At 36.2% G+C, this 23,360-nt stretch overlaps 4 protein-coding genes across 11 annotated transcripts; 3 read left to right on the plus strand and 1 right to left on the minus strand.

The window, feature by feature from the left end:
• The first annotated feature begins 2,595 nt into the window (after nt 1-2,595).
• Nucleotides 2,596-7,870, plus strand: LOC147482857 (ABC transporter I family member 1-like). 8 transcript variants are annotated; one of them, XM_086578000.1, is made up of 4 exons: nt 3,608-3,937; nt 6,088-6,182; nt 6,274-6,345; nt 6,946-7,870. In XM_086578000.1, exon 4 carries the CDS (start codon nt 6,971-6,973, stop codon nt 7,643-7,645), a length of 675 nt encoding a protein of 224 aa, XP_086434126.1. In that variant the 5' UTR covers nt 3,608-3,937; nt 6,088-6,182; nt 6,274-6,345; nt 6,946-6,970; the 3' UTR covers nt 7,646-7,870. The 8 variants fall into 8 exon arrangements, with proteins under 8 accessions (XP_086434130.1, XP_086434127.1, XP_086434126.1 ...); XM_086577999.1 differs by having other exon boundaries at nt 3,609-3,937; nt 6,956-7,870; XM_086577998.1 differs by lacking the exon at nt 6,088-6,182.
• A 2,462-nt stretch (nt 7,871-10,332) lies between these two features.
• LOC147482858 (CEN-like protein 2) lies at nt 10,333-11,941 on the minus strand. Its single transcript, XM_086576918.1, has 4 exons — nt 11,668-11,941; nt 11,505-11,566; nt 10,899-10,939; nt 10,333-10,809 (listed from the first exon to the last, which is right to left on the minus strand). The coding sequence occupies exons 1-4, from the start codon at nt 11,869-11,871 to the stop codon at nt 10,592-10,594; spliced, it is 525 nt and encodes a 174-aa protein (XP_086433044.1). The 5' UTR covers nt 11,872-11,941; the 3' UTR covers nt 10,333-10,591.
• Nucleotides 11,942-18,448: 6,507 nt separating this feature from the next.
• Nucleotides 18,449-18,844, plus strand: LOC147482859 (uncharacterized). The gene has a single exon (XM_086579439.1). It carries the CDS (start codon nt 18,449-18,451, stop codon nt 18,842-18,844), a length of 396 nt encoding a protein of 131 aa, XP_086435565.1.
• Nucleotides 18,845-21,268: 2,424 nt separating this feature from the next.
• On the plus strand, nt 21,269-22,700 carry LOC147482860 (uncharacterized). Its single transcript, XM_086579441.1, has 2 exons — nt 21,269-21,484; nt 22,266-22,700. The coding sequence occupies exons 1-2, from the start codon at nt 21,269-21,271 to the stop codon at nt 22,698-22,700; spliced, it is 651 nt and encodes a 216-aa protein (XP_086435567.1).
• The last annotated feature ends 660 nt before the right edge of the window (nt 22,701-23,360 follow it).

Consider the following 23,360-nt stretch of genomic DNA (forward strand, 5'->3'; position numbering starts at 1 on the left):
AAAGTCTTGAGAGATGGAGGAAAAAGAATCAGAACGAAACAACATTGGATGGGGGTGCAAACTTTGTTAGTGGGAATTGTGATGACTAAGAATAATCTTTGGATAATTGATCTCAGATCACACAAATTACTGTTCGTAATTGAAGATGAATGATAGAAAGATAGTTTGAACAAGATTGAATTGTAGTGAAACAAAGCTTTTTATTTATCAATAATGGAGGTTTATAATCTCTCTAATTCTCTCTTTCTCTCTCCTGTTTCTAATAATTTTTTATGTGAATAATCGAATGAATCCCCTCCTCTTTCACTTCATCCGGTCTTTATATAGTGTCCTTAATTAGCTAAACCCAATCAACTCCTGACACGTGTCCATTGTCTTCTTCCTTCTTTTCCCCCTCAATACCTACAAATGTTTGAAATAACCATGAAATATACCGAGATATTGACCATCATGTCAATATCTTGAGTTTTGAAATATCATATAAAAATACTTAAAAGCACGATATTTGCCCACTATATCGCCCCCTCTCGAAAATTTAAAATTTCACTTCAAATTTCAACTTTTCAAGAAGCGGTTATATCAGAAGTAGTTATTTTTCACATCAGGGCCCAAATAACAACCCGGTCCATATTTTAAAATATAAAAATGTGAAATAAACCATTTCTCTTTCCTTCATCTTTCCAACTTCTTCTATACGCTACTTAAAAAACCCAGAAACACGATTTACTTCCTTTGTCTTCATCCTTCAATTCTCTGCTTCCTTCCAGAAAACCCTAACTTTTGTACACTGTAAGGTACGTCATTTGCTTTCTGTAGTTCACTTGGTAGTCTAAAAACTCACACAATTATATAATTCTTGAATCAACTAAAAACAATAGTTTAGGGATTTGATGATTTTTTATACTTGAATATTGTATATCTGTGTACATTTGTGCTACATAATAATAGAAAATGTTATATCGTTCTTTAAAATGCTTAAAAGTATGCATCTTTACATACTTAAGATGATTTGTTTGTATATCCATCCTCTTACTGTTTTACATATCGGATATATCGATTGAAAATCCTCATATCGATATTTTTGATATCTCAACCTTCATATCAAATTTTTTGATATCTCAAACTGTATATATATATTAAATTGACGATACTAAAAATACCTTTGTCATCCCCTCTATTTCTGATGTTAGCACCAATAGTGAAGATACCCATTCTGACGATAGACTGCTACTACAAAAATGCAATAAGATAGCGTTTATTAAATAGCACTTACAAAAAACGCTATGCATTTTAGAGGATAGCGTTTATCATCTAGTGCTATGGTATGTTTGTAATTGAAACACCGGAAAATGCAATAAAATCAATTGCGTTTTCTGGTTACTGCTATAAATGGCAGGCCTTTATCGGATTCAGCCCACTACAACTCAAATTCCCAAAAACTAAAATAGGTCCGCTTCTGTTTCTCTATTTTCTCTCTTTCCCCAAACAGCCACCACCATCTCTCTCTCTCTCTCTAAGGCAAAACGTCCAAAATCTGAGAATGGAGCTTTGAATTTTTTGGAGATAGAATTTTTCGAGGCAACTTATCAGTCTCTCCCGACCCCATTAACTGATCTTTCAGGTTATCTCACAAGTCACAAAGCAATTGGGTATTTTTCTCTGTCTACATCTCATCTCGGGATTTCTGATTTGAGCTTTCGAAAAAACTCAAAGGTACATATTTTATTTTTGTTTGTATTGAATTTTATCTTTTGCTACTAAGATTAGTTTTAATGGTTTTACCAATGAGATGCAGTGTGAACTTGAAGGTCTGCTTCTTCTCTTGTTCACTTCTCTATTTCTCGACTTTAAAGAACCCAAATGAGAAAGATCATTTAGCGCAGCCAGGTAAGTGCTCTTTGGTACATAATGCACTGTAGTTTAGCACATCCATTTTTAAAGTTGGACTTGTAGTTACCTTCCAGTTTTTTTTTTTTTTTTTTTTTGGTAGATATCATTCACCTACAAAGGAACTAAAAAAAACAATTGGGTGATCGTTGATACACTTGTTTCTGATTGCCTGCCTTTACTTTATGCTCCCTGGATTTGTGAATTTGTGAATCTGGGCATCCTTCGTTTGGAAAATTTTCAACAATGAAAGCATACCCTTTTACTATCGGTTTATTTCTTAGGTTTTAGAGTGAAGAAAGAATGTTGGGAAGCAATGGACTGTTGATATTATTTGTGTATTATCGTTGTCTCAAATTTAATGGTATCTTAATTTAACTGCAATTGATACAATGAGTATTTTCCCGACATATTTCATATCTTAATTGCATTTTTTTTGTTTCTTTTGGTTGGTGTTGTGGCGGTTGTGTTGTTGGTAATTGGCACAAAGAGAAGAAACCACGAGTAATGACAGAAGACTATATCCTATGAAGTAAAAGATTTGACTAGTGTCTGCTTTTAAATTCTATTTCTTGACTGTCTTAAAATGTAATACTAATCAAGTGGTCCCACTGGTAATCTCCACTCATTGTTTATTTATCTTCTAAAACTATGATTTTGTAGCCAAGTTTGGTGAGCGACCTGTTTGACAAAATGCCTCACACAACTTATTATTGTATGCAGGAAACTCTCTCTGAAGTAAAGAGTGTGGAATTGTTTGAATTGTTGATAGCAACTGTAAATTCTGGTAAGCGATAAATGAACTGTTGTTATATATCCATGTTGATTGCAGAACTAAGTTTGTTTCAATTTTATTACTACCACTTAGATTGTTTACTGTTATAACTGCTATAGACAAACATGGCCACGAATTCTACCTATTTGCATATACGTTGTAAGATATGGGGGGTGCCTTGTCCTTCTACTTATAAGCCCTTCCGTACGCATATATAACAAATGTACAAAACTATGGTTTGCATTGGGGACTCTATCAATATGTGTTGTTTCAGAGTTATGAGTGTTGAAGTATACACATACATGTAATAATGCAATTATTACCTTACAATTGGTTGGGCACTCAGTTTCTCACGTTGCTTGGGATTTCAGTAAAATGATCACTATAAACGAAAGCTTAACATTTTATGTATGGTGGTGTCTTCAGCTTCATCAAGAGCTAGTCCACACATGCGTTTCACAATATCTAGATGGTTTTCGCTATGTAGGTTCAGGGCAGTGGTCACATAGTTGTATTGTCACAGTTGGAAATGAGTGTCATGTGCATTTTACTTCGTGGGTGCACAGTGAAATTCTCTTAAGGTGTTGCTTCTCAAAAAGGAAACAAGATCAAAAGTGTTGCAATCAGTAGTATGTGGATGGTTTAGTTTACCAAGTTTTGCATATAGGATGAAACTTGTTGATTCAGACAAAATTTGTATTTAATAGAATCTACACTACTACAAAAATGCACATAGATAGCATTTATTCAATAGCACTTATAAAAAAAAGCTATGAAATTTCTGGAGATAGCGTTTGCTGATTTAGTGCAATGAGTCGTTTTAGCTGGGACAATTACAATTGCGTTGGGCGGAAAAGAGCTATAAAATTGATTGCGTTTTTGGACCATTGCTATTGTAGGCAGGTCGATGTTTGACTTCAACGCACCCAATTTTAAGCCGCTCAAAGGAAAATCCCAAATTCAAGCCCGCGTTCTTTTTTTCTATTTTCTCTCTTTCCAAATTTCAGAAAATACCCGCAGAGAAAACCGCCACCACCATTTTCTCTCTAATCCAAACCCTCTTTCCACCACCTCCAATCACCTCACCACCACGTCCAAAACCGCGCTACCACCTCCAATCATCCCACCACCATATTTACCATCACCGACCCATCAAAAATATTTCCTTTCTTTATTTTTAACAAGAAAAGTCAATTCTTTTGAATTTTTCGAAGGTTCTTTGAATGTTTTGCAGTGAAGGCATCGCCTTTTCTGGGTTATAATCATATTCTGCAAGTAAGTTTTCAGTTCCATTTCTGTCTCAGTTATTTTTTCTTTATTGCAATTTTACTTCAATTGTTTTTTTTTTCTTTATTGCAAAACCTTTGTTCTCTTTCTCTGGTCTCTTCATCAAATTGAAACCGTGCTAAAATTTTGAATCTATTCAATTCAGTTGGCGTGTATTTTTTGCTAGTGGCTGGTTGTACCAATTATTGTGCTTCTCAGGTCAATTATTATATGTCTGCGCTCGTGTATAATCCATCTTCTAAGTTAGACCGAACTTGTGTGTTTGCCAGTGAATAGATTTACTTCCTCTACCTATATAGTACTTAATCTATGTGAGTGGATTATGGTACCAACAACTGTGAGGCGAATTTTGTCTATTATTGAATATAAACTATTCAGTGTCAAACTCTGGACTTAAATTCTTCTTTTACTTTCAGACTATAATAGTCCTTCAGTTGTTTGTATCAATAATAATATCTAATTTGTACCTAATCCTAGAGTGGACATAAATATTAAAGCTTTAATAAGATGGCGGGAATTTTTACTTGATGGACGATTGGTATGTTGGACCTCAAACCAGACCACATGTATACTTTGTTGTAGGAATCTAATGTTGGTATAAGAAGCAAAAAAGGGGAAACTTATGAGAGTGGTTGGTCATGAGCATGATGGGCCTTAGTCCAGGGCATTGGTTTAGATGTTTAAGTTGGCAAAGGCACAATGACATTGAGATAGACGAGTGTCATGTTTGGTTACCTGTAATTTGTTTTCTTCATGCATTATCATTTACATTACCCCCTAGTGTTGCTGATTATCATCATGGCCTGGTCATGTACAACTAAGTGTTGGAAATTTGAATTGCTACTCGTTGGTTGCTAAAGCTGACAATGCAGTGTAGTACCATCTGCTTGTCATGATTTCCTGTGTACATATTAAGTAATTTCACCAACTATATGTACTAATAATATGAAATATTTAACAATAACAGTGGATTACTCTCTTAGTTTGAAAGACGCAACAAAATGATTGTGTTAGAAGTTGAGTGTCACTACTAAGAATGTTTGATTGTTTTAACTTCAAAACAGACGCTAAACTCAAATATGTAATTTGTTGATGCTTAAATATTTTGCATGTTGTGTGTTTATTTTTTTATTGTATGCTTAGAAGGTTTGCATGTTGGGAGCTATATATGCTTGTTTTGTATTTAGGTTTCTAATCCATTCTTGTAGTTTAAGCTGATATAGGAAAGTCATTTAAAGCTTTAGATTCGTTAGTAAGTTGATTAAGATGTGGAAGTTTCAATGGTAGACTAATTGCTTGTGTAATAATCTAGAAGTTAGCTAAGGGCATTTCTCTAATTTTTTACATATGATTAGGGCTATTGTAGTAATTTTATTTTTTTTAACGATAGCTAATTTATTTTAGAATTTAAGCGGTGATTTTTAAAAGGTCTTGTAGATATATATAATTTTCTCTCACGTGTGTATCGGATATATTACTTTCGTATTGTTGGAATAGCCAAGTGTATGATGTTAAGTTGTTTTCATATTTGATGCTGCTTAATTACATAAGATTAGAAGCGCCGTAACCTTATGATAGCTAGTCGGCTTTGGCATGTTACTATCAGGAGGTGGACTTGAGCCCACTAACTCTTTTGATCAGAGAACATACACCTATTCTTTTGTAACTTTAATGCATGCATGCCACCTCTTAGTTGTGTATGCCATGTATGCCACCACCTTTTACTTGTTTTATAATTCTTGGTTTTAGATAGAGAAGAAAGGGGGAGACCAGATGGAAATTCTGAACAGGAAGTTTTTCATTTCTTGAGCGAGCTAGTTAGTTATATGTAGTGGCTGGTTAACTTTGAATAAAGGGTCGATAAGGGGTGTTTGTTCCTTCTCTTATTACATACATACATACATGGGATTAATTTATTTCATAATTGAAGTATATGAAGGACTCACTTTACCTGATGGGCAGCAAAACTTATCTCCTTCATGGATGTGATGAGCTAACTTGATTAGCTTAGTTTAACGATCTCATTCCTGGGAGATCAACTCATATATATCTGATGACGGCATATGCAATTACATCAAGTGGCTATTATTTGCTCCTTTTCATTCTTTAATATTTGAACTTGTGGCATATTCATTCAGTACGCATGATAGTTTCCAACTTCATAATTCAAGGGTAAACAAGGCAAGTGAACTTATAAGAAACTTACTTACTTGCTACTGTGAATACTCAAAAGGCAAGTGACTGATGTACAAATACAATAGCTGATTTGATATTTGCTGTCTCGGTAGTGTACTCGACCTAACAATCTTAATATATCTGTGTAGGGTGAAAGTCAAAAAGTTGTGAGTGAGCAAGTGATACAGTCAACTAGTCTTCCAATTACTTCACTTTCACAGGTATTTTTTTCAGAATGTTTAAAGAAAAGTACTGCAAATCTTAATTAGTACTATTTTTGCTGTTTCTCTCATCTTCTCTTTCTATTATAGTATTATTATTCTATTTTAATCAACATCTAAATTGGCATTTGGTGGATTTACTGTCTTATAGATCTATGTGAAATTTGACAAGATTAATAATTTGCATGCTTTCTTTCTAGAGGATTGTGTTTTTGAGGTAGTAACTATAAGTTAGTTATTTAGAATTTTCTCCTCATGTTGCCGTTAGGACTTAGGATTCACTTTTAGCATCACATTTTCGTAAGGGTGTTGACAAGATAGCATGCTAGAGGAAAGGCTCACTTCTCTTAATTTTTATGCACCGAATTAACTGCAGTCCGGTTCCCTCCCTCCCGTTACTGTTATAGTCCTCCTTCAGTTTCTCAAATCACTATCACTTTGGTTGATTTTTAACTGGATGTTGATTTGTTATGATGCTCTGTTGAAGTGGTTCGTGTAAGAGTGATTTCAAACTTAATGAGATGAGTTGGAGCTCTGCGAGTTGTTTCAATTTGTGAATTCAAAAGGTCTTCTTTCATGGCCTAACTTCAGTTTTGCTAGTTTGCTTCAGATATAATAGGGAAGAATGTCCTTGCGCAAGGCACCACTTCCTCGCCTCCTTCTTAACAATGTCTCTTGCATGAGAAATGCTCAAACAATCCTCAGAAACATCAATGTCTCCGTCCATGACGGAAGTGCCCTTGTACTAACAGGTGCCAATGGTGCCGGCAAATCCACCTTCCTACGCATGTTGGCAGGATTCTCACGACCTTCGGCAGGTGAGATCCTTTGGAATGGCCACGACATAACTCAATCAGGAGTCTTCCAACAGTACAAGCTTCAACTCAATTGGCTCTCTCTTAAAGATGCCATCAAGGACAAGCTCACTGTCCTTGACAACGTCCAATGGTTTGAGCTCCTTGAAGGCAAGTCTGGAAAAGCCAGGGACTCATTAGAGCTCATGGGACTCGGTCGGCTAATTAACGAAAAGGCAAGGATGCTCTCAATGGGGCAAAGAAAGCGGCTTCAGCTTGCAAGACTACTTGCCATTGACCGTCCTATTTGGTTGCTTGATGAGCCATCAGTTGCATTAGATGCTGACGGGACGAGATTGCTCGAGTACATCATCTCGGAACATAGAAAAAAGGGGGGAATTGTGTTTGTAGCCACTCATTTACCGATCGAGATTCGGGATTCTATGTGTTTAAGGTTGCCACAAAGGTTTCCAAGGAGGAAAACCATGGTTGATTTGCTTGACTGATAAAGGAGATAACATATGGGGATTTCTTGTTCTTTGTATGGGCGGGTCTCCCTTTTTTGTTTTTACATTTTTTAATCTTTTCACAGAAAAATGAGCAAAAGTAATTTTTTTTGTCCTGATGTATATTTTTACCCGTTTAATGTAATATTTTGACAGTGGGAAGTGGGAAACTGGGAACAGCATATTTTGTTGAAAAAGTGAACTAGTTTGAAAAAATTTATGGCACTGCAGTATGTCTATTAATTTCAATTAGTAGGTAGCTAGTTGTGTCACTTGTATGTTCATTTAGTATCTACTATCTACTAACAAGTTGATCGGGGTGCCTAAAATTTTTGTTTTATCTTGTTTCTTTATTTTTTGACAATGTAAGAGTGTGTTGATTCTCTTAATTCGTCAAAGGATTTGCAGGATAACATGAATATGTTAGGACTACCGAGCGCTAAGGGAAAGAAAATAGACTGATGGTATCCTGAGATAATTATTTCAGAGAATAGTTCATCGGAAATACGAACCACTTTAGCTTAAAATTTGACCTGATTTAAGTACCTACAAAAAGGCTTAGAGCATCCCTTATTGGGTGAGTCAAATATGACCTGCCACGTAGGCAAGTCACATTATAACCCCAAAACTCAACATTCCAAACAATAACCCCAATGGAAAATTTCCAAATTTGTTATATTTCATTACCAAGCGGCAGGTCTTCTGCCACAGGGTGACTGCGATTTGATCACCAGGACTAACTGCTTTCTTTCTTCAGTTATGAACAAAGCGCTTCTAATTTAATACTGTTAAAAAAATATTCACCATGCAGCAGAAGGCTTGCATGAGTAAAATTAATATAGATTCATCGGTTATTTTCCCATAATTTTTTTTATTATTGGTAATCAGTAACTCTTTGATGTTGGCGGAATTTGAGTCTCAGACCTCTCATATCATCATCCAAATATTTTACCGACTTTACTAATCGGCACGCCAAATATAGCCACAAAAAAGAAAAATGACGTGACTTATTTAGCATTTGATTCAATCATTTTATAGGGTGCTCAGATATTGGGGACACACCTTAAAAATAGTTTAGTTATATCATTTTATATGGTGCTCAGATATTGGGGACACACCTTAAAAATAGTTTAGTTATAACATTTGACACAGCCACAGCCACTGGGATGCTCTTATGTTTACCATTTTTAAGTTGAAGAGTGTCGGTTATTTAAATTATATCTGCTGGAGTATTTAGGCGTAGTGTTTACCATTTTGGTGATTCTTTCTTGTTTAGATATTTAGGTCCAATTTTATTAACAAAATATTTAATTTTAGTGTTTTGTTTTCTTGATGAATGTGACGGGTGGAAGACCAGGGGCGGGGTGGGCTTTCCGTAAAAAAAAAAAAGTACTAGTTACCCTATACAAATATTTGTAGTGTATGTTAGTTGTAGGCTTGTAGCAACCCCTTTGAGTGGCAATCTTGGATCAGCCTATGTTGGAAGACTGTATTCATGTTGCATACAAGAGTATTGAATAAGCTCGTATGCATTATGCAGTTATGCCTCAGATGGAAGAACTAAAAAGCTTAACAAGGGGCCCCACAACTTAAGAGCTTTTGAGCTTTTGAACTTTTGTCGTTGCCACTTTTGCTTAACACCAGGTGGAACAAAAGATCATGTATCGGGGTATAACAGTAATTAGCCTGCGAAGTTACTGACAGCTTAGCAGGACTGCAGGAGTCATCAAAATAGGCGTACTTAATTCTTCTATTGGGCTGCGTGAATCAAGAGAACAAAGATATGACAATAGCTTAGCTAGGCTGAGTCTTGCTTTGCGGGGGTGGGGGTTGGTGTTGCTTATTTTTCAAAACCAACAGTAACTCCAATTATAGTGGCCAAAATTGAAGGATAAAGATGAAATTGCATTATTGGTGGTATCGGCCGGCGTCATTGAATTGTAAAGTAATGGAGCACGTCGTGTGATAGTACATCTCTGTCTGCAATGTAGCACTCACTGCTCAGTACCATCAACCCAGTACCGTGCGGCCAGTATAACGTGGGGAAAAGAGGATGCACGGACCTGTTGTTTTTGAGCATCATGTCTAAGCTGCTAACGTGCCATTTCCAAATCCAGTAATCAACAATGCAACATATCTGTTAAACTTCAAGATAGGTAGCCACATATGATATACTCGGATACAATAAGGATCTTCAGCACTTGAAGAGAAGCTAATGCATCAGCTAACACAGTAGCAAATTATGCATTTACAATGACTAGCAATATGGCTTTTTTGTTTGAAGAGAGACCCAACTGGGTCACCAGCTAGCAATATGGCGTTGTGTACCCGACTACCCGCTATCCAAACATAAAGCGAGTACATAGATTGTTGTCGCCAAAGATTTGGCACAAAGATCAAAATAAATTTTCCATATAACGAGTTTATTTTTCAGTGCTCTCTATTTATGAGTTAATATAATAATTTCCTGTGTAAGCTTAGACGCGCAATGAGAGTATTTAACCACTTTTTTAAGTAAAACACACCACTTGGTTAAACAACAAATTTACCACATTTCTACTTACGGATATACTTTTCTCCGTTCATGAAATATTAAAGTTAGAAAAGGAGAAAAAAAGTGTCCAAATGTTGGAAATTGCTTAATTATTTTAATAAAAAATAAATAACAAGCCAAAATGAGAACCAGAAACGATAAATAACCGTGGGTTTTCATGGTTCTTGGTCTGGTATTATGCCATTTAAAATCGATAGAACCGCAAATAACACCCCTACACAAAATACATACTCACCAAAGTAAAAACTGGAGTCCTAATAAAGAAATATACATATATATCATATATGCACAGCTGAGCATTTCTCATGAAAACATTCACTGGCGTAGATAGTTTTACTTTTAGCAGCACCCACAGATGGTCTTAGCATAAGCTGATTTTGTTGAGACAATTACTAACGTCTTCTTGCAGCTGTTTCCCTTTGTGCATTGAAGTAGACAGCAGCAACAGGGAGGCCAAGATCATTCTCCTCTGCAAATTTTCTAGTACTGAAATGATCCCTTGAAGAAGGTGGGGTCATTATTTGTCTTCTTTGCTGTTTGAAAAGAACAAACACAAACCTGTGGATTCCTATGTTTGGCTTGGGCATCTCATAGCTCACCACTTCCCTTCCTGTTTTTCAACGGACAAAGTATATAATCCATTTAGTTACTTATTTGTCCATCACATCTCTCTCTAAAAATGGTAAGAAAAGGACCTACCAAATGTAGCATCTGTTGTGCCTGGGATGTCTGTCACCAACCTGTTAGATTAGATGGTCAGTTCAAGTTGAATATAAGTACTTTGCCTAATTTGTAGTCTTTTAAGGTAGACCGTTTTTCTATAGAATTTAAGTAAAAATATAAAAAATAACTCTTAGTTTACATATTGGAATACTGAAAGCTTTTTGTTTTTATGACTATACTAAAGCTAAAAACCAAAAGAAATGAGTTTATAGATCGAGTTTCTAATGCCCATTTACATTATGGATTATTGAAAGCTTTTATGTCCTCCAAGATTTATGGAACCCGGCCTTTATGGAACTAGAACTACTTAGTTACAGCAACAATGTAGAATAGATGTAGGTGTATGCACTATACGTACACACATGCTTATATCTGTGATCGAAAATATAGAAATTGTGTACACATGAAAACATTATCATGCTCTTAGGGCTATAATATACAAGAGCACATATAACCCACTTGCTGTACTTGGTTGTGATTTTTGACTATATAGATCGCATTTAATTCATTTCTTGATACTTGAATTTTCTACCGATGGATGCTTCAATTCTGTAATTGCCTGTGTTATAAGGTATACTGTACCAGTGAAGGTGTTCCTTCAGATATGTATCACTGGGGCCTGGAGCATCTGGGTCTGTCATAATCTGCAAATACGGGTAGAGTTAGATATAGATAGAGAGAGAGAGAGGTTGCAGTGTCATGGAGATAAGGTGACGGGGTTAGAACGTAAAGCTACTATATATACCAGTGTAAAGAAAGACCTCATGTCACTTCCTTGTATCTCAACTTTAGGTTTGATGCTTACTGACGAAGGGTAAAACTCATGGCCATTGCTTACTAGCTTGTTGCCCTGGTAATTTACAGCCATTTGTACCGTTGGAGTGAAGGAATCAAGAACATCTCCAATCACTCTTCCCACTGTGAGAGGATCTAACCTGCTTCTTGCCATGATAAAAGGGTTTGGAGTTTGTAATAACAAGACGACTCTCTAAATGCTGGATATACTTGATGCATGGTATAGAAGTTTAAAGCCCTATATATAGGTGTGGAAATGGTTGCACAGTCGCCTTAGGTTCTTTTAGAGCTATAAATGGAAATTGGAGGCTTCAGAATAGGGGTATGTATATAGTAATAATAATAATATAGAACTTGGCACATACATCAATGAAAGCTTACTTATGGTCATGCATATATTCTCTCCCTAGTCTGTTCCGCAATTACATTGGTCCTCCAGACTTAAAAGGGACTTAAAATCCTCTAATCCGTGTGGATCTTATTTGTGGATGCTTTAAATAAATTTATAACTTAAACAAAGCACGAACCTGGAACGTGTAGGACCTCGATCAGTAGCTGGTAGAGAGAATTTTCCTTTATCTCTATATGTAATTGAAGGATAAGAAGTTAGAAAATATTAATTAATGATCTGGACAACTAGCTAGCAAGAACATTCTCAAAACGAGATGACATTTCAATCTTTTTCACTTAAGGTATAAAAATTAAAATTCTTGAGGTGGATGTGTTAGACACTTACCCTAATGTCAAAGAAATGTTTCCTGTTTTATGATATATTCTTTTGGAGAGTTTTGAGAGCATAAAGGAACTCCACAAAACAAAGGTTCTTAGTGCTTAGATGTCATTTCAACTAAAGAGATTCAAATGTGTTAAAGGAAATTTTAGAATTTTCTATAAATAGAAACCAGAGTCCTTTTTCTCTCTACGTTTGACCTAACGCAACTGGGTAAACCACAACTTGTTCACGGATCGGAGGATTGAGACGTTTATCGAAAATTAATAAATAAATAATAATAATGATAGTAATAATAATAATAAAAATCAGAAGATTGAGACAAAACACTTGGTGGGTCTCAAATATGATATGATGCTACTGCCAGTAGTGGGTGCCCCCGCCTCCAGCCTTTGTTCCACACGTTTTAGTACACGTGTCCAGCCTTTTTTTTTTACTTTTCAGCTTTTGTTCCATGTGTTTTGGTCCACGTGTTCAGCCTTTTCCACTCAGTTTTCACTTTTCACCAAAGAACAAAGGGAAGAACACATACTAACTTCCCCCAAAAAAAGTCATACTTACCCCTTATACCCCCGCTCTACCAAGTACAACAGTACTACCTCTCTTTTACCACAAGTGTCCACAACACAACATTAGCATCTATATATGCAATCAAGGAATAAAGGTAAGAAAGGTATTTAGAGAAGTTTGGGAAACTGTGTTAGTTTTACAGTAATTTTTGGCTTCATAGTTTTGGCTTTTGCATAGTTGCCAAACGCTCTCTTGGACAAGATAAGAAAGGTATTTGAGATTCTAGTAAGATTAATACTTTGCAGATTTTAGGCAAAATAAAACAATGTAATAGGTGGCGTAGTGGTATGGAGGTGATCAGGGCTGGTTAGGTGAGTTTTTAAAATTAGGCTTTTGTAAAACTCAAAATATCTACTAAAAAATCATATATATATTATTTATAAATAATAACTAATTTTAAGATTCTCTTAATATCAAAATGTGAATGATCTACTAATTAGAATTTTACACTTTGTTCATTTCAGTCCAAATTTAACTCTAGATAGAGACATTGGTCATATCAAGTGGAAGATTTTTTAGTGGGCTATTTCGTGAGAGCCTATGCTGCCTACTCCTAGCAGGCCTTGGAGGTGATCAGTGTTGGACTGTTGGTAGAGACGGGGGTATAAGGGTATTATATCGTTAGTAGAGATGTCCTTGTCTTTTTAGTGAGTTTAAAAGGGTGGACCACTTACAAACACGTGCACCAATTAGAAACACGTGGAACAAATTTGGGCTCCATTATAGGGCTTGTGCAGCTAAGATGCCTAGATGGGTTGGCTTATGTTTGAAGTGAGGGGTATCGTTTGAATCCAGGACGACTTTCTTTCTGTCATTTCAATCATCCACTCTCGACTTGAGGGGTGAAGACTGCAAGTTTCTGTTCAAGCTGCTGCCCTCTTAAGTCTTAATAACCATCACCGAAGTTATATGCCTCGAAAAATAAAGTTGACACCATGTAAAAATGGCGTATGGAAAGGCGGAAACTCATTGGAGTTCTAAGGGAAGCAATTGGAATTTCTAATAAATCGATAACAATTTCCTGTAATAAATAGGATAGTGATGGAATAAATAAACAGAAAAAAAAAAAAAAAAGGAGTAATGTTCACTCATCTGCCATTCCTGCCAACCCCATCCTTCCTGTCTGCTTTATGATATAAAATTTTGTCATTTGCTGTCAAAATAAGTAGTAGTAGCGCTGTACAGAATGTATTCTGAAGATAAGCACAAATTGTACAAATTACGAAAAAGGTTGGAAAAGCACCACTTCCTGGGATACCTAAGATGGAGAGAAGTACATCACCAAAAAAAGATAGAGAGAAGTGACTTCAGTTTGATCCATAAATAGGGTATTTCTTGTTTTCCAAAGCTTATTGCTCGATCTTCAACAAATTCACTTCTTAATTCTCTGCAACAATTGCAGATTACTCTGTCCTGTTCTTCAATATTCCCCAGAGAAAGGACTTCCTATTTCACGTACTTCCCCAAAAAACTATTTCCTAATTTACTTCAGTATATCTTCATATCCTTATCATACAGATTTCCACAGATTCTTTCAGTATATCTTCATATCCTTATGCAACTCAAACGTCAAAAACTTGTTTCAATTCAAATTTCAATAGCAGTTTATGAACTAATTGTCTGCACTGCTAGCAATAACTATCCTATAATAGTATAAGGTATACATTCAAATAATGTATTTTATCCTTGTAATTAACGCTTTCCGTCACTTTATGAGGTAAGCCTGTGGTGAATTATCTAGACGCGCGACTTTGCTAGGGTCAGTAAGCCACAAAGGCAACTGTACTCAGTTATCCATATTTCAGATCACCATGGAATGCTTAACAGAATGGAGCTCCAGCCCTGTGTACCTGTATTCCTAAGGTGCATGTTGGGAGACAATCAAACACTGGGCAAGTGCAACACTCTTCTAACAAAGGATTTGAGACATTTTGCACTTTGTTTCTGTAAAAGAGCGATACAAAAACGATACGAAAATGCTCAAAAGAAACCTATGCATGCGAGTATGCGTCCCGTATGTGCTTTCACCACTTGTCATATATGAGCTCAAGATTCTCTTGATGCATACACCAATTATAGGCAAGCTTGTATGCTAGATTTCAATAAGAAAACTCATCTGTAAACATCCATCTGATGCTTTCAATTTTCAAGGACAAGACACTTCACTAAGAAAAGCAATGTGTAGCAAAAAAGAAATCTGCGAAGTATTGCATTTCTTGAAAGGAATACTGGAACACAAATTATTGTGTTCTAGGTTCCAATCAATCTGTCAGGACGCGGACAAATAAACTAGGAGTTGCAAGTACAAATTTTCTCAATAGAACAGGTATCTGAATTGAATACGCCTTTATCCATAGTACATATATAATATTGTGATATAGAGATAAATCGACCCTCTAAAATCACGATATATATCATAGGTATATGAATATATCATTATATCTCCTTCTCTGGCGGGATACTTTGCATTGGTATACATGTTGATATCATGTAGATATCGAGGATATATCGACCAATCAAGTATCAACAAATATCACCCTATTAATTGTTGATATTTCTTTATATATTCTCGATTGTTAAACTTTATAAAATAAGAGAGCAAGAATAGTAGTGGAGAAGAAGTAATCTTATTGATGTGTAGAATAATGGATGGGAGATTACAACCGTTATATGGAGGAGTTACTTATCTTGGTGGGCATCCACATAAGACCTACGTCTTTATAACACTTCCCTTTGAATGACCACCATTCAATGACAACGTACTGTTGCCTCATTAAAACTTTACTAAAGAAAACCTAATGGGAAAAAAACAAAGCTAAGAAAAAACAAATACAACGCTCAAAAGTCATTGACTATGTTGCTTCTTTAGATACTTTGTTATGAAAAACCACGTGGGAAAATCCTAGTCAAAGGAAAAAGAGTGCAACTCACAAATTAAAAGACATGAATGATCCCCCTGAATAGAACTCCCCCTCAATGTAACATATTTCAATCAATATCTCATTTGTCTGGTGATTGAGTTGTCGCATGCCTATCCCATATACCATCTTCTAAAATGTTGACTTTGGTAGTGCCCTTGGTGGAAAGTGCTTGGTTCAACCTCCCTTAACTTAATGAATCCATCTTGTACTTGGGCAGTGCATGTAACTTTGTGTTCATATATTGTTATCACTCTTTCTCTAGTTGCTTCAAGACATAACTACATAATTACTAATAAAAACTTAACCTATTTGAGAGAATTATTTAGAAATGTACGTAATGATAAATAATAAATTAAATTGTTATCGTCAATAAAAAACGGAAGATATCATTGATATATATATCCCAAATTATCGCCACTATCTCCAATATCATGAATTTATCGTGGTATTTATAGATATATATTAATGATATTTGCACTTGATTCTATCGAGTATCGTCATATTGTGATATATCCATATATATTTGACGTATACAAGTTTGAAGTTTGAAGAGCTTTTGCATATTAGTGGGTTTTCAGGTCAACAAGCTTGTGGCCAAGCTTCTTCAATATGGGGAGAGTGATGTAGAACATTAGTTGTTGTTGTCAGCGTCATAGGCATGCGCCCTTAGTTGACTCCAAGCCCATTAGTTAGTTGTGACACATGTTGTGCATGTTCCTATTGGTTTATGCTTTCTAGGGTTCACTACAAGAGAAGAGACCTTTTGCGACTATATTTTTAGCGACGCTTTTAAACCGTTGCCAATATATAGCAACAACAATGCTTTTAAGGGTAGCAAATTAATTTTGGTAGGGTGGGACACTAATTGCTACACTTTTAAGGGTTGGTAAACATATAAGTTTTTAAGACTTACCCCTATCAAATTTGCTAAAATTACTTCCCCCTCTAGTTCTTCACTATTTAGACTCCCAAGACTCAAGCGGGACCGAAGTCACTGGTGTTGACCGTGATCTTACTGTTTGAGTCATGTGAAATGTCCTAAATACCCTTTCAGACCTAAATTTACCTAAATACCCCCTTGACTTCCTAACCACATACGGAACACACATAAACTTTATTAGTAGTACCCACAGTATTTACAAAGATTAGTAGTATCCCCTTGCATTCCCAAGACCAAAGAGGAGGAGTAAGTGACATGTGTCCCCATCATATCAACTCAATCCAACGGCTTAAACAAAGGGGGAGTAAGTGAAACGTGTCCCCATCCTATCAACTCCATCCAACGGCTTAAATAAAGGGGGAGTTAGTGACATGTGTCCCCATCCTATCAAGTTAATCCAATGGCATGAACAATTACTTGAATTTACTATTAGTTTTCACCACTTCTTGAGATGTGTAGTTGGGGTACTACTAATTTTTGTAAATACAGTGAGGGAGGGGGGTACTACTAATAAAATTTGTGTCTTGTATGTGGTTAGGAAGTCAAGGGGGTATTTAGGTAATTTTAGGTCTAAAAAGGTATTTAGGACATTTTACATAACTCAAACAATGAGATCACGGTCAACACCAGTAGACTCGGTCCTACTGTGAGTCTGGGGGGGGGGGGAGTCTAAATAGTGAAGAACTAGGGGGGTGGGGGAAGTCATTTTAGAAAACTTGACAGGGGGGTAAGTCTTAAAATTGTAAACATATTTCATGTTTTATTTTCAATATAAATTCTTTTATATTATGTTTAAGTTCAGTAGCTACACTTTTAAGCGTCGAAAATGATAAAATTTATCAGCAACGCTATAAAGAGTAGCAACAACTATAACATACGTCGCTGGTGTTCTTTAGGTAATTGGTTATATATGTCCTCATTTTTTTTGGCCCCCCTTTTAGTTTATTTGGGGCTATTTTTTTTTCCTGGTACTTATTTGTCGCTGGGTATTGACTAGAGGCCTTCAATTTTTTAATGGGGACGGTTTTAAGGGAGACTTGTAGTGATATAACCTAAACTAACTATGTTATGATCCTGTGCCCTGTTTCTTACCTAGAATAGGAAACAAAACCCTTCGGTGAGTTTTCCTATCCTTAATTTCCTTTTCATGTTTCTTTCCACTTCAGGTAAAATCCTCCATTATATATAGTGTGAGTTATGTAGTACATATTATACAATTATATATGGTTAGCCCTGTTGTTGAAGCTCCAGTGGGTTTTGGAGATGCCACTGCTGAAAACCCCTTGTTGAGTGGAGCTCCCTCTTCTGTAACTCCCTTGATGACCCAACCTTTCTCTTGGAGTTCGCTGTTTTCCAATTCTCGGGTTGCTTTTCTAGATACTAGCCTAGAACAGTTCGAAATAAATGAGATTGATAGTATTTATGATGTTCCTTTGGATCTCATTATGAGAGGTGAAACAATGTGGAGGGAGTATCTAGTCGGTTTCTTTCTAGAGCAAAGATTAGCCTTTCCTTATGTGAAATCAGTGCTGCAGCAGAAATGGAAAACTAAACTAGGGGGTCATTTGAGATGTCAGCTGACCAAGAATTGTTTTACTTCAAATTTGTAAGTGATGAAGATCGGCAAGCAGTTTTGGGTGAAGGCCCAGTGTTTATGGGAGGAAGATGCCTTGTTATAGGACCCTGGACTCAAAATGTTGAGATCCAAATGAAATCGCTGAATACCATTCCCATTTGGGTTAAGATGCATGGTGTACCCAAAGTGATGTGGACTGATGAAGGCTTAGGCTTTATTGCTAGTAAGATGGGGAAACCTCATTGTCAGGACCATCCAACAAAGGAACGAAGGCGACTGGATTATGCGCGTGTCTGTGTTGAGTACAAGGTAAATGAGACATTGCCTGACTCATTCGATATCCGACTGAGTCCAAACAATGTAAGGAAGATTTCTCATGAGTACCCTTAGATCCCTAAACGATGTGATTACTGCCACATTTTTGGGCATTCAATAGAGAAATGCTCGAGAACAGCACAACAAAACCATAGCCAATGATGTTAGCACTTTTGCGGGGTAAATATTTGAAGTTTCTTTTTCCGTTTTCGTACCAACACTCAAGTTCCTTACTCACATTCTTCGTGTGTATTGTTAGAGTAAGGGTTCATTCCAACTTAAGACAAGGATGACATTACAACTAGAATTGTTCAAGGAAAACTAGTGAGAAGGATTTTTTGATGATTGAGTTATACTAAAACTACTTAGCTTACTTTTAGATTCTTAAATTAAGGTTACGTAAACATGCACTACTAAAAAAATGAAATGGATAGATAGAAAGGGGTGGAGAGTTAAATCCACTCATTTGAAGACAAACCTCTATTGATTGAATCTAGTTTATTTCATCTTTAATCTTTCTTAGAATTCATAGACAAATCTTAATAAATATTAGAGTTTTGATCCCTAACAATATAATTCATCTCTAAGATCATATTGCTAGCATGAGAAATAAAAGCAATGACTTATCTCTAAGAAATCACCTCAATTCCTAACTAGACTCTACACCAACTACTATTTTGGGGTAGGATATAAAGTTTAGTTTATTTGTCCTAAACAAATAACTAGAATTCAATAACAAAAGTTATTCCTCACGTGAGCTTCATTAACCTTCCACAAAGGAAGGTTTTAGCTCATGATCATAGGATTACAATGTTCATGTGTTATGTGTTATGCTATTACGAAAGAGCAAGAAGAAGAATAAGAGAAGAAACTAACTTTGCCTTAAGGAAAATGTAAATTTAATTTAGAAGAACATAAGTGTTGCCACCATTAAAATTATTACAAGAGCTTAACGTCAAACAAGAAAAAGAAAAAAATACAAGACAAGGAATGAATGCTCTCATTTTCTAATTTACTACATATGAGAGCATTCTCTCTTCCATCCCACGTGAAGCCACCTCCCACATTAAATTCCATCCTATCTAAAACTAAATCATGACAAAATAATCACTATTACAAGAATCTAAAGTTAAGTCTTACTAATTAATGAGATGCAAGGTGTCATGTGGTGCCAATTAATAAGATGCAAGGTGTCATATGGTGCAAATTATTTGTTTGACTTGTGAGCTTGACTTGGGACATGATGACTCATCCAATCTTGTGGGCCTATAAAGTGGGTCCACGTGCTGCGTCCAGTGGCGGGTCTGTCTTTTGGTATTTTTACAACTTCCCGCCTTTGCGTATAGTTCATTGTAGTGATCGTCTGAGCATCTCACTTGCCGAATTCGGAGTCCTGGTTCAAGAGATATGAGCTTCGGAAGTTTGATACTTCTATGTGCGTAATCCCTTTTCTGACTTGATTCTATCCTGTTTGAGTCTTTGAGCTTTAGTCCAGCTTTGTTGGGCTTCACATGGGTTTACTCAGAAAGCTTTACGTATACTCACTATTCCGTGCTTAAATACTGGCTTTATCATCATTTTTACGTTGGTTGCACAAACCTGCAAAAACACGAAAATACGATTATTTCATGATTATTAAACACATAATTAACCGAAATATTACGTCTCTATGGGGTTTTATAATACAGTTTTGGGTGCTTATCAGCCAGAGAGCAGCCAACATGAATAGAGCTGATGGTACTGGAAGGAACAAAAATAGGAGAATAGTGACATGATTGGAACGAGGAAATAATACGGTAATATACGATATGGCAATGGTCCTGGGGAAAATGTGACTTGAAGGATTTGGATTATGAGGAACCTCAATCCCATAAACATTCAGTCATCGGCAGGTGCTGGGACTAGCTGTGTAAGGGATGATCAGGGAAGGTCGCAAGTGAGTGACAATGGCAACGAAACAATAGTCGCAGAAAATCAAGTCGATGGTCCAGGGATAGCAGGAGAACATCAAGGCATAGCTACAAACGTTAGTGATGATTCTCGTATGGTAGTCTATAGGGAAGGTAATGAAGAACTTATGGGATATCGGTTTGCGATTCTAAATGAATTAGATGGTCTTGACTCAGGGAATGAATTAGTGATTTTTCAGGAGGTGGTTGACTTAGAGGAACCTTTCCAGATGGCTCTTTAGGTACTCGAGTTGGAAGAATTTAATATACAAGAGCATGGCAATGAAAGTGTGGAATCAGATGGAGTGGTCTCAATCCATGAAATCGAACACTTTAACGACCACTTTCTTGATATAGAAACAGTGGAAATTCATGACTCCTTGCCTGTAACGGAAGAACCAGCTACCCCAGCAGTGCAGAAATGCAAAAATCCACAAGGCAGCAACTCGAGACACAGTGGGGAGAAACAAACATCAAAGCATGACGGGTAGTTGAGTAGGAAAAAGAGAGGAAGACCTAAAGGGTCAAAAAACAAAAACAAATATTAAAAATGATAGCTCCTATCTGTGTTTGGAATGTTTGGGGTATGAATGACATCCTTAGAGCTAAGGAGATCAATAAGTTGAGAATGGAAAAGAAATTTTGCATCATGGGTCTTTTAGAAACAAAGGCAAGACAACACAAATTCCAGGACATTCGTAGTTTGTGTTGCCCTAATTGGGAGTGGTTTGATAACTATAACCAGGATCCTTCCGGTAGAATATGGGTTAGTTGGGACCCAAATTTCATCAATATGCAGCTCTTTAAAGTCTCCGATCAACTAATTCACTATAAGGTCTCCTTTTTGCCTAGTAGTGAACGCTTTCTTTTGACTACGGTCTATGCTAGGAATGCCAAAAGGGAGAGAATAAATTTATGAAGAGACATAGTATCCATTGCCTCATCCATACAATTGCCATGGTGTGTAGCAGGAGACTTCAATAATATCAGATTTGCTCATGAAAGGTTGGGAGAAAGTCCTATGCATCCTAACGAAGCGAATTAATTTGTTGATTGCTAGCAACAAGTTGGACTAGATGATCTTAAATACTTGGGATTTCAGTTCACATGGAGTATAATAAAGCAGGGGGAAGGAATAGAGTGATGACTAAAATTGATAGATGTCTTGTCAATAATGCGTGGCTTGGAGAATTTTTAACTTCCCAAGTGGAATTTCTGCAACAAGGAGTGTCCGACCACTCTCCTATGCTGCTGTTTTGGACTGACTATGTCAAGAAAGCTAGTCTCGCCTTTTAGATTCAAGAATTTTTGGGAAGCCAAAACTGAGTTCCATAACATGTTACAGCAGTCTTGGAACACAAATATCTACTCAAATCCGATGTATGTATTGATGGAAAAACTGAAGATGCTCAAGAAAAGAATAAAGCCGTGGGCTAAGAATTTTTTTTTCTGATTTACATGGTAAAGTGGTAGCTGCCAGAAATGTTCTTCTCGAAGTTTAATTGCTTCTATAAGATTTCCCTCATAATCCTTTCTTGTGGGAAAAGGAGAGAGTGACACTAGATAAGTATACAGAATTGATTAAAGATGAGGAAGCGGAGATTCAGCAAAAATGCAACAAGGAATGGATGATGGGTGGAGACAAATGTACAACTTTCTTTTTCAATCTCATTAAAGAAAGAAAAGCTAGAGGTGGGATATGGAGTATAATCGATGATCATGGAAATGCAGTATCTGGTCAGAGCCATGTTACAGAGATGTTTCTACAGTACTACAAGAGTCTCATTGGCACTCCGTCTGAGCCTATTAGTGACGATGATTTTTTCAATTCCTTGCAAGTCAAAGGGGTGATACAGAGTACTCAGGTGTTTCTAGAGGCAGATATTTTTGAGAATGAGATCAAAGAAGCCCTTTTTTCCATGAAAGACAGTTCTGCTCCTGGACCCGATAGATTCAATCCATTCTTTTTCAAAAGCTGTTAGGGGGATTGTAGGTATGGATTTTATGAATGCTATTACAAATGTTTTTCATACTTGCAATATGCCTAAAGGAGTTAATTTCACCTTTCTTTGTCTTATCCCAAAGATTAAGAATCCGTCTAAAGTAGAAGACTTTAGACCCATTGCTCTATGTAACACTGTTTATAAGTGTATCTCTAAAGTCATTACTAATAGACTCAAGATAGTGATTGGTGATCTTGTTTTTTCTAACCAATCGGCTTTCATCCCTAGTAGAATGATTCAAGATAATATTTTACTCACATGAACTACTCCAAGGCTATGACAGAAACATGGGACTCGAGATGCTCCATTAAGCTTGACATCAAAGCGCTTATGATATGGTGAGTTGGGAAGCGATTAAAGCCATACTTATCACATTTAATTTTTCAGAGCAGTTGAGAAAATGGATTGAGATGTGCATTGCTTCACCATCATATTCTATCTTTGGCAATGGTTCCCCAAAAGGCTTCTTTCCTGGTGCTAGAGGGTTGAGACTGATAAGGTTATATACTAAAAGCATTACTTTTGTATTAACTCTAATTCTTTATATTTTGAATGAGAATCATATGGGCAAATGTTATGCATATTATATATGTTATTAGTTATATGGATGTGTCTAATACTTTATGTTGTAGATGATAT

Source organism: Coptis chinensis, chromosome 8, assembly GCF_015680905.1.
Source record: "Coptis chinensis isolate HL-2020 chromosome 8, ASM1568090v1, whole genome shotgun sequence".
Classification (NCBI taxonomy): Eukaryota; Viridiplantae; Streptophyta; class Magnoliopsida; order Ranunculales; family Ranunculaceae; genus Coptis; species Coptis chinensis.